Genomic DNA, 12137 nt, shown 5'->3' with positions numbered 1-12137 from the left:
CTGGAAGGAAATATCCCCCAAATAGGAAGGAGGTCTTTCTTTCCGCAGTTTTCTAGTTTCTACTTTGGAATTTTTCCTCTAAAAATCTAATATGGGTTCATAACTTTAATATCATGTTAAAACGAATTTTAAATAAAATTGAAGATCTTTTCTCCAAAATGAATTTTTCTGAGGAAATTCATCCACATGCTTTAATTTATGGGAAGGGGTGACCTTCATGGGCAAACGAGACACAAGCTCTAGAAGTTCATCTCCACTGTATCTTAATGGAATTTACAGCCTCGCATTTGCCCGAATGTTTAACATGGGGTACAAGGAGTTTCCTTCCCTTTCCCCCTTGCTCACACATAGAAAATGCTAATTATTGAATGTTACAATCCAAACCCAAAGCTTGACGCACACAAAATCTTATTTTAATGCTCTGAAGAACTATGTGAACTTTACCATACTTTCCATTCCTTAGATTCTACATTCATCCTCTCTGGCAGACACAAAAAATTCGGCCCCCTCGCCCCCCGTACACAATTTAAAAAAAAAAAAAAAAAAAAAAAAAAAGGAGAGGGCCACGCGCATGCTCCCTACTCAGGTCAGCCGAGCCCTCCGCCGGTGGCTCAACGCGCCTGCGTGCAGAGAGACACCTCGCTCTGTCTGCAGGCGGGAACCCACAAGGAGAACCCGGATGGAACCCTGGCGCGGCAGGGGTGGAGGTCGCTGCGGACGCTTCTGTCTCATCGCGCCTCGTAGCTTCCTGCTCGGGGACCCGACCAGAGGAGTCGCCGCCCTGCCCGGTTCCGGCGCCCACAGGCTGGATCCCAGCCCTAGCGGAGAGCGACCTGGAGCCGGAGACGGGCGCCTAAAAGAAGCCCGAGCATCCCTTGGGCCTGCGCCCAGGCTCGGAGACGGGCGGGTGGAGACCGAGCGGAGTCTTCTTTTCTCGCCGCCGGCGTCCTTAGCTCGCCCGGGCCGCTTCCCAAGCGCGCCGTCCTTAATAATGCACCAACAGGTCCTACCAGTTACGAGCTGCGTGTGCTTTACATGCACACTTAATCATTAAAGCTCCCAACAACCCTGTAAGGTAGGTACTATTGTCATCCCCACTTAAGGAATCGAGGCTTGGAAGGGACCCAGCCTCCAGGTGACAAAGCCAGGATCCTAGGCGTTTGCCTCTGGAGTGTGTTTGCTCAGCTACTACATTTCCGCCCCCTTTCTCCGGGCTGTTGCCTTTAACTGCAAAGTGTACTGATGAATCCCGTCCCCCGGACACCCCCACCTCCCTTGGACTGGCATGGGCGATGGCTAGAGAGAAGTTGAGTCACGTTTGGTTTGGAGTTACAGGTTTACCGTTGCACTTGGGTTGTTGTCACTGCTGAAATATATATTTTAGCATTTCCCAAAGATTTCTGTTATATGAATGTTCACTTTTAACTGTTGTGATACTTTTCATATATACCCTTGTGCCTCATGAACTTGCAAAAACATTTTTGTTATATCACATCTTTCACTCTGCATCTTGAGATAACTCCCAAACTCTCAAAAGAATCATTCTAAAAACGAATTATGTCTATTTGAATAAGATAATGCTCTTTTTGTTTACTTTACTGTTATGGAAAATTCCCCACATAACATAAAAATAGAATAGTGTAGTGATGCGAACCCATCATTCAACTCCAACAGTTACCAACTCAAGGCCAATCTTATGCCTTCTGTCTCCACCCCACTCTGTGTGTGTGTGTGTGTGTGTGTGTGTGTGTGTGTGTGCGTGCGCGCGCGCGCTGAAGTAGGGTATTTCAAACGAGATCCCAGATGTCTTTTCATTTGTAAACCAGTAAGTCTGTATCTCCAATAAATGAGGTTTTTTTTTTCACACAAGCATACCATTATCACATCTATTTAAATGAACAATAATTTCTTACCATGATGATGCCTTTTTAACGTTTACATATTTTAGGATATTGTGATTACTAAATACCACAGAGGAGCAAATGAAAATTGTGAGGTTCTAAAATGCAAGAAAGCCTCTTGGGCGGTAAATTAATCTTTAAGGATCTTGAAAATTCCTGCTACCCATTCTCCCTTTTTGAGGGGGATAGGAGGCATGCTGCAAATGAATTTCTCTAAAAATTCTTTTGTTCAAAACAGGTACATTGTCAGTCAAAACATACTTGGTAGCATAGTCAGGGTGGATTGGAATAGACCCTTAACTGGTCCTGTAATAATTTCTAATGAGACTGAAGCAAAGCTTTTCCATTCACTTCCTCTGTTCCCCAAAACACACATAGCAAATATACATAAGAGAATATAGAAAGATAAGCATTTTTTATGCTGATGTCATAATTTTATTATCAATTAGGAGAGTTTCTAAACAGAGTTGTCCCTCTAGTCTTCATCACTTGACAAAAGAAAGCTTAAGATCAACCTTTAAACTTCAAATCGTCTGTATTGAGTGGCAGACATCTTCTGATTTTTAATTGACTCAACAGACAGCTATATGGCATGTCAACTTATTAGTTTACATAGAAGTAAATTTTAAAGCTAGTTAATTGTGGCACAGCCACTAGAAAGTGTTTTAAGTTAATATTCTTGGCTTACTTATTGTGAGGTTTTTTTATGGCCAAAATGGGCGTTTGGATTTAAATGTGTCCCTGTTAAGTTATTTCAGCCACATTCTGTAGTGTAGGACTTTGGACACTTAGAGGGTCACTTGTTTATCTGGGAGATAAAACTATTTTCTTTTTTATATATTTATTTTATTACTTTATTGATAGAACCCACAAGTGGGGGACAGAGGCAGAGGGGGGAGAGAGAGAGAGAGAAAGAAAGAAAGAATCCTAAGCAGGCTCCATGCTCAGTTCGGAGTCCAATGCAGGGCTTGATTGCACACCCCTAGGATCATGACCTGAGCTGAAATCAAGAGTTGGATGCTCAACCCACTGAGCCACCCACATGTCCCAGAACTATTTTTCTAAGGTATATTTGAGCCTATTTGTGGATTATACCTTTGCTCATTGCTAAGGAGGGAGAAAAAGGGAAAAGGCCTGGCTTTCTTTCTTTTTAGGTCCTTTGACTTTCTTAGGAGGCTGTCATCAACTCAGAAACTTAAATGCCTATTAAAGCATTTAGACTTTACTTAGCAACCTAGAATATCTGCAGGGTAGGGGTTGGCCCAAAGGATATGTCTTTATTCCTCTAAATATGACTATTTACTATGATATGTATTCACATCACCAGGACAAGATTTACAGTCTTTTCTTTTTTAAGTAATCTTTATGGCCAACATGGGACTCAAACTCACAACCCTGAGATCAAGAATCACATACTGTACCAACTGAGCCAGCCAGGTGCCCCAAGATTTAGAGTCTTTTGTCCTTCTGGAGAAACTGATTTATTAGTTCTAAAATACGCAGGGAGATACATAATTTCAAAGGGGTTCCCAGTGATTATGATGAGTATCTCTTATTAAAGATTACTGTTCTAGTTACTATTTGTAAAATTATCTAAAATGTTTATGTAGAATACAGATTTTGGGCCCCTACTGTAGAGCTAGGAAATCAGAATCTCTGGGGGTGGGGCCACGAATTTGCATGTTAACAAAAAACTTTGCTGATTCCTCCATTTACTAAGGAGGAATCGCTACTTTCTGGTTCTTGTCCTCAGATTGAAACAAATCTTAATCTTGGGAATACTGCTTATTTTCATTCCATTGTTTCAGCTTCTTTCTTGACTGCTTTTACTGATGGGTAGTTCTATGAAAAAGCATCATGAAATTCCTATTGTAAAAAGGGTGTCCTTCTATGAGACATTTTTCTGAAGTCTCAGTAACAAGAATAGTTGTGTTTCTCTTGAGCAACTTGTTTTGCTTTTGTGCATGGACAATATGAATCATGGACTGGTAGTGTGTTACACTTTGGAAGCAAGGAAGCTCTGAGCCAAATCTGTGTCAAAGGCTGCTTAATCAGACCCATTTGAAATTCTCTGCTTAAGTTGGAGTCAAAGCCACTCAAGCATCAAATAGTTTTATAGACTTGTCTAATCCTTAACTACTAAAAAGAACTAGTCACTGTGTCAAAATATGCCCTTACAGTGCTTAGTGAATGATTCCCTTCTCTATATCCTTGTTCATAACTGCTGGTGTCGTATGTCCTTGGTGTAGAATGAAAGGAGGGGGTGGTAGTGAAATGCCATTTCAGGGAATACAAAATGTAGCAACTTTGTTTGGAACATACATCATTGAGAACAAATTAAGCCATAACTGCAGTTCACCAATAGAGGATTTATGAGTATTGACAAATTACGTGAGTCCACATATCCCATACGTAGCTTGCTGGCAAGTCATTTATTCCAGGGTATTAGCTGTGAGTTGATAGCTTTAAGTTGGACTGCCATGCTGTCATGGTTCACTTTGAATGGACATGTTATAGGATATTTCTTGATATTGTACACATGACAGGATGGCATGTGATGTGGCTTTGTTTTAATTCAGTTAGCCACTGATTTTTAATGTGTGGGTTATATTTTACTCCCAAAGCAAAATTCTGCAGCATCTCTGGAATACTACCTGAGAATTTTGGGGTGCCATGTCGAAGAAGCGAAAATGGGATGATGACTATGTTCGTTACTGGTTCACCTGTACAACGGAGGTTGATGGAACTCAACGCCCACAATGTGTATTGTGTAACTCAATATTTTCAAATGCTGACCTCAGACCATCGAAATTGTCTGACCATTTTAACAGACAGCATGGTGGTGTAGGTGGGCATGATCTCAATAGCCTGAAGCATATGCCAGCACCATCGAATCAGAGAGAAACCTTGAAAGCATTTGGAGTTGCGTCTCATGAGGATGCCTTATTACAAGCATCATATCAGTTTGCGTATTTATGTGCCAAGGAGAAGAATCCTCATACAATAGCTGAAAAATTAGTGAAACCATGTGCATTGGAAATAGCACAAATAGTTTTGGGACCAGATGCACAAAAGAAGCTTCAGCAGGTACCTTTATCAGACGATGTGATCCATTCTAGAATTGATGAAATGAGCCAGGATATCTTACAGCAAGTTCTAGAAGACATCAAAGCCAGTCCTCTCAAAGTGGGTGTTCAGCTTGCTGAGACAACTGACATGGATGACTGCAGTCAGCTAATGGCGTTTGTACGATACATAAAAGAAAGAGAGATCGTAGAAGAATTTCTCTTCTGTGAACCATTGCAGTTAACAATGAAAGGAAAAGATGCGTTCAATCTCTTCAGAGACTTCTTTTTGAAGCATAAGATAGCACTTGATGTATGCGGCTCTGTTTGTACTGATGGTGCCTCTTCTATGCTAGGAGAAAATTCAGAATTTGTTGCTTGTGTGAAAAAAGAGGTACCTCATATCGTGATCACACATTGCTTGTTGAATCCCCATGAACTTGTCACAAAGACCTTGCCTACAAAACTGAGAGATGCTCTGTTTACTGTGGTGAGGGTAATAAATTTCATCAAAGGACGAGCTCCAAATCATCGCCTCTTTCAGGCTTTTTTTGAAGAAATTGGAATAGAGTATAGTGTCCTCCTTTTCCATACTGAAATGAGGTGGCTTTCCCGAGGTCAAATACTTACTCATATTTTTGAAATGTATGAAGAAATAAATCAGTTCCTTCACCACCAAAGTAGTAATTTAGTTGATGGCTTTGAAAATAAAGAGTTTAAAGTTCACTTAGCATACCTTGCAGATTTATTCAAACACCTAAATGAACTTAGTGCATCTATGCAAAGGACTGGGATGAACACAGTATCAGCTAGAGAAAAGTTATCTGCTTTTGTTAGGAAGTTTCCATTTTGGCTAAAGCGAATTGAGAAAAGAAATTTTACCAACTTTCCTTTTCTTGAAGAAATAATTGTTTCAGATAATGAAGCAGCCAGCATTGGAGCAGAAATAACCCTGCATCTGCAACAGTTGAACAGCTTCTTCCATGGATATTTTTCTGTTGGAGATCTTGATGAGGCAAGTAAATGGATACTGGATCCATTTCTTTTTAATCTGGATTTTGTTGATGATGGTTATCTGATGAAAAATGATCTTGCTGAATTACGAGCTAGTGGCCAAATCCTCATGGAATTTGAGACCATGAAGCTTGAGGATTTCTGGTGTGCTCAATTCACAGTGTTTCCAAGCCTGGCAAAGACAGCTCTACAAATCCTTGTACCATTTGCAACCACATACCTTTGTGAGTTGGGATTTTCATCACTTTTACATTTTAAAACAAAGTCCAGAAGCTGCTTTAATATGAATGATGACATCCGTGTGGCTATTTCAAAAAAAGTTCCTCGTTTCTCAGACATCATTGAACAAAAGCTACAGCTACAACAGAAGTCACTATAAGCTGATACATTTTTTAATGTATAATTTTTAATATATTCTTAATTTCATTGTAAAATTAAACTGCAATGCTGATTCTTTTCTATTTATGGTATACCAAATCCCATGGAAAAGTTCGGCTTGTTTAACTTTTCACTTTCACGTGAGGCATGTGAAACTGTTCTGAGAATAAAAACACAAGCAGCAGTAAAGACTAAGTACCACCACCTAGTTGATACATAGAATTCTTCTAATTCTAAGTGTGTGTTTAACCTGATGATGTGATACATAAAGACTCACAAGCACTAGACTATCCAGCTAAATGGTACACTAGGCTAGGAATGGAGCCAGAGAAAAGAGAAGATTTCCCAGAACATGCCTCTTCATCTTAAGAGTAAAAGTTGAAGGACCAAATGACAGACTGAGGCGTTGCATCTCTGTGAGTGTTGTTATGGGGAGGTTAATGGGATCAGAAGAGGATTATGAAATGTTATAGTGGGAGAACGGATGATTCTAGTTTACATAAGATTTACTTTTAAATGTCTTCTTTGGAGTTAGTCTTACAATGTCCATTCCTCTAGCTCCCGTGCTCTAAATATCATGACATTAATAAATATCCTAATATCCTATTAGTCACTCTTTGTCTTCTTTTAAATTGTATCAGGACCCCAAGTCATTGAGGCTGTTAAAAAGAAGATACCAGAGCCTCACCCTAGAGATTCTGATTTAGCAGGCCTGGGATAAGCTCAGGGCCTTCATTCTTAACCAGCTTTCTAGATGGTTCTGATGGATTCTTTGGACCTCTGGCCTCATCTTATTTTTCCTTTACCCCAGTTTTCTCACTTATTTTACATCTCATGCTATGTGTATTGTTCTAACATAGTTCAAAACTTCTGAATAGACCAGAATATAAATAATAAATAAACTGGCATGAAATCACTATAGTAGTTCAGGGCCATCAAAAAAATCCCTATGGGAATTTAAGTTAATACACTTCCGGATAATAATTTGGTAAAATATGCTTTTTAATTTTAATAAATTTACATTTTTATTTCAAAACTTTATTATCTTATCAAAGTAGCATGCTAAAAAATGGGTCTTATAATGAAAAGCCACAGTTCCTTGCCTGCCCAATTACTGTAACCGTCTCTGCTTTAATTTTTTGTGGTTCCACCCTTCTGTGTTAGTAACGTGTTTATAACAAACACATATGCCAGTTTTGTGTTTTGTTTTGTTTTGTTTTTTATTAAGTAAACTCTAACATGAGGCTCAAACTCACAACGCCGAGACCAAGAGTTGTGTGCTCCACTAACTGAGCCAGCCAGGTGCCCCAACATATGCCAGTTTTGATTTATCAGCTTTAACTTTTTTAAGTTTATTTATTTTGAGAGAGAGAGAGAGAGCACAAATGGAGAGGGGCAGAGAGAGAGAGGAAGAGAGAGAATCCCAAGCAGGCTCTGTGCTCAGGGATCCATCTCACAAACCCTGAGATCATGACCTGAGCCCAAATCAAGAGTCAGACACTTAACCAACTGAACCATACAGGCGCCCCAATTTATCAGCTCCTCTAGATTATAGGTAATTATTGAATTTATAAAATGTTCATCTCTCCTATTCCCAATGTTTTATTATTGTAGTATTAATTTTAGTTCCCTTCTTGATTATTCATTGCCCTTTGGGGATTTTTTTCCCTCTGGGAATTTACCTCCTAGAAAGAATTGGGGATATTCGCGAAGTTTTATTTATAAGGCAGGTAGTTACAACATTTTTGTAATAGTGAAAAATAGGGAGAAAAGGTCCTGAAGGGGAATGGAATCTGACTTAGGTGCCACCTGCAAATTGAAGTTTGTATTTTCTACACAAAACTCGACTTCATCGCTATCCATCAAAATACTTTTATCAATAAACATACATATATGCATTTCATCTAAAAATGTAGTTGCATAATATCAATCCTATTTTTTTTTCTAGTATAATCTAACATCAAGAGCAGTGGGAAGAATTTCCAAAGCTAATATAGGAATAAATCTGGAAGAGAATGTATAAAGTTTCATACGTATGTGTATCTAAGGATAGGAAGGAAGAAGGATGGGAGCAAGTGCATGTAATGAAGCGTGGAAACTAGCAATACAAAAAAGCAGGACTAGAACACAAAGCCAGAAGCAAGTGACCTTTGGTGGCCAGTATTTCATTAATTCCACTAGAATTCTGTCTTCAACTAAATTCATTAATTTCTGCTCTGAAACAAAAACCCAAAGGATTTTTTAAAAGTTTATTTATCTATTTTGAGAGAGAGAAGAGTGAGCGGTACAGAGAGAATTTCAAGCAGGCTCTGCACCATTAGCTCAGAGCCCGATGCAGGACTCAAAACCATGAACCGCGAGATCGTGAGCTGCACCAAAATCAAGAGTCGGACACTTAACTGACTGAACCACCCACGTGCTCCAACTAAAAGGATATTTTAAAGGGAATAGCTGAGCTTTTAATTCATTTTTGAATTCAACAGTTTTATTTCCTCCTGATCAAATTAAAGAAACTAGTGTCTGCTAAATGGAGAAGAAACTTGGATTTTTTTTTAATTAAAAAAAATCTTCCACAAAGATACATGTGTTGGCACTTATAAGTCATGTGTTGGTTTCTTTTTCTCCCAAGAAAGAGATAATTTTATTTTTACTATACAATTAAAGTCATTGGAAAATTGCAAAAGGAATCAGGATGAAGACGTAATCTTTATGACCAGCAGATGTCACTCTCTGTACATTATGGGTTGAGAGTAAATGTAACTGCATCATAGATTTTGCCAAATATCTGATCTTAAACATCTCTAGAAAAAGGATTAGTAGCTCAAATTAAAAATGTCCCCCTGTGCCTCTCCTGGCTCAAAATTGGCAGACAGAACAATGGTGGGGCATTGAGAAACTGGTAGGAAAAAGAACATATAAATGGCTTTTTCTCTAAAACTGACTTGAGCATATGAATCTTTTGACATCTTAGCTACTTTTCTAAGCCATCAAAAGCTACCTGAAGTGGGTGGATAGGTCAGCACGTACTCCTTTGCTATTCCATGACAGTTAATAAGGCTAACAGAAGTACCAAAGGCAAAGCCATACCCAGATAATGTGTCTTTTCCAGTGAGAGTAAATTGCTGTCACTTCCATGATAGAAGAGATCTAATGTAATACACCTGCCACTAAGTGCCCATATCAGGGCTCATTGTTGGTCTCTGGTCTCTGCTGTTGGCAGGTCAGGCACTCAGTAGGTCAGTCTTGGTGAGGGGACGTCCATGTTGCTGATCCTGTGTATAAGCCAACAACCTTGCCAACGTGGCCACTCTTGTACTCGGACCCATTGAGCTGTCCTTAGGATGACTGGAAAAAGAGGCTAATAGATACATCTTGTCCTAATTATTGAGAGCCTCCTCTGTCTTTATGTAGGTTCAGCTAGGCCATTGAGAAGCCCTCAAGCCAAGGTCAGCTGTCATAAGAGACCCATATATACTTTAGTATTCCTGCTACTCTCAGTCATTTGCTGGAAGCAGCCCACGGGAAGTGTGAACCAGCCCAGGTGTGGTGATGAATTTCAGAGTACAACAGCTGGGGCTCATGGTTAATTATGTCCCCCTGTAGTTGTGTGTCTAGAAAGTACATTCTTATGGATGTACAGTGTCCTTTGGTGAACATTCACTGGAGCACAATAATCTTCAATTCTCTGCTTATTCTAAGAGGTCCATCCATATACTTCAACCCCAGATCTTGTCACTTGTCTTATAAATCTGTTCTTTCCAAGTCCTGAATAGTCATCAAACCCTTAGTAACTGCCCTGGGATACTAGAGTTTAGATCATACTTATGGACAGTGCTCGGTTCAGAAATAGTAGACATACTATTTCTAATCTCTAATTAGAAATAGAAATTTCTAATACTCCTTAGGGTATTTCAGAAACGTACCCGATTGACGTGGTAATGCACCAGCCTATTGGGCAAAAATAAACTATAAACCAGACCTAAAATTCTTGTTAGTCAGCTGGTCATAAGTAACTGGTCATGTAGCCAAAGTTAAAGACTGAGGAAAAGGAAACCTTGTAACAGGAGTAAGTGTCCAAGGAGTTGACCTTTGCTTTGTGCACTTGCTTGTGCTTTCTAGACCTGCTTGATCTCTCTGCCTTGTATGCCATTTCTCCTTGATGATTGATGGCTGCTGTGCACAGTCCAGTTAATGGCTTGCTGGATCACACAGCTCCCATGGAGCTGGTTCTCAAGAGGGAAATCAGCTATCTTCAAAAGAGGGTGTGGATTTGCTCCCAAACCCTAGAGGTATATGCTTTGATTCTCCTGTTGGCATTTGCCCAAGGCTCCACACAGAATCCTGATTTGCTGCATTATGTGTCGTTGGATCTGCTGATCTTAAGTTTCAAGTGACAGAGTAGCTAGCACTACCACATGGACTTTTCTACAGAGCCTTTTCCAATCCACCCAAAACGGTCAGTGTTACGGTAAATGGGTCAGAGTGATACACTCAAATATGGTATATATTGCCTATAAAAGCCAAAAGGCCCACCAAGCATCATGCCTCTGTTGCAGTGGTAGGTGATAGAGGATACAGCCCCTTGGGTTTCAGCTCGAAAGATCTATTGCAACATGCTCCAGACCATTAGCACATCAGAAACTTCACCAAGCCACATGAGTCCCTGGATTTTTACGGGGTTTACCTCTCACTCTCCAACCTCACATGCATTTTACTAAGGCATCTCAAGTACTGTTTACTACCTTCGTGTCAGATCCAGTCTGCATTTCATCAGTGAAGTGGACCACTGTGATATACTGAAATGTCAGGATGACCCCAGTCTCTGCAGATTATATGGTAACAGACAGTAGGTTAAGGTAGCCCTAAGGGAAGACGGTAGAGGTGGTCTCTTGGTTCTGCAAGGTAAAAACAAGCTGCTTCTGGTCATCATTGCAAATTGATATGGGGGGTGGGGGGGGACATTTGCCAGATCACTAATGGTATATGAAGGGCCATAAGGGTTATGTTGATTTTCTCTCATAAAGATAGCACACCTGAAACAGCAGCTGTAATTGGAGTCCTCACCTGTTAAGTTTACAGTAATCCATAGTAAGTCTCAGATCCATCAATCTTTGGCACAGGACAAACAGATGAATTTAAGTGGAGATATGATAGATACCAAGCCTGTGGTGCATGAATCTCTTCAGTTTCCTATAAGGATGTGCTGTTGCTTTTGGCTTGCTGCCTTGGTAAGGAGAGGACTTTCTAGGGTCTTCTACTTGACCGTTTTTACAACAATAACCCTCAGTACATGGATCAGAGAGGAAATTTGGGGATTCTGCCAGTTATGATGTATGTGTAATGTAATTAACATGTTCAAGAACTGGAGATACAACCACTGGGTTCACAGACCTACTAGGCTTTCTTTAATTTTAAGTTGGGCCAATATTCCATTCATTACCTGACCACCATTAGCCCCCATGTTGGCTGGTGGACCATCGTAGTGTTTTGAGGTCCAGAAATTAGTGCCATTTCAGGACTAGTGCTTATTAATCCCCAACAGATCTGAGGATTTTTTTTTATTTATTTATTTTTTTTTTTGCAGTATACAGTCACCCCATTCAAGACTGCAACTCTCTGAGGAAGTATTGAAAGAAGGTTTATAGTATCTATTGTGGGAGTTTTGAGTTCTTAAGAGAACTCAGCATGTCCTTCAGTCAAGGGGCTCTGGGTCTGACAGCTGGTTTACGTCTGCAATCTGGAGAAGAGGCTATGACTCTCTGTCTAGTGACTTTAGTCA

General features: G+C 40.0%; 1 protein-coding gene across 1 annotated transcript; it reads left to right on the top strand.

Annotated features, from left to right (window-relative positions):
* Positions 1-619: 619 nt before the first annotated feature.
* FAM200C (family with sequence similarity 200 member C) lies at positions 620-6964 on the top strand. Its single transcript, XM_019433772.2, has 2 exons — positions 620-1075; positions 4526-6964. The coding sequence occupies exon 2, from the start codon at positions 4575-4577 to the stop codon at positions 6357-6359; it is 1785 nt and encodes a 594-aa protein (XP_019289317.1). The 5' UTR covers positions 620-1075; positions 4526-4574; the 3' UTR covers positions 6360-6964.
* Positions 6965-12137: the final 5173 nt, after the last annotated feature.

The sequence above is a fragment of the Panthera pardus genome, unplaced genomic scaffold, assembly GCF_024362965.1.
Source record: "Panthera pardus isolate Hobbes unplaced genomic scaffold, ASM2436296v1 HiC_scaffold_2, whole genome shotgun sequence".
Lineage (NCBI taxonomy): Eukaryota > Metazoa > Chordata > Mammalia > Carnivora > Felidae > Panthera > Panthera pardus.
Note: the sequence above shows the minus strand (reverse complement) of the source record. Positions and strands in the feature narration are given on the sequence as shown.

Coding starts and splice junctions, on each gene's coding strand:
- FAM200C (XM_019433772.2), top strand. CDS start 4,575: ATGTCGAAGAAGCGAAAATGGGATGATGACTATGTTCGTTACTGGTTC.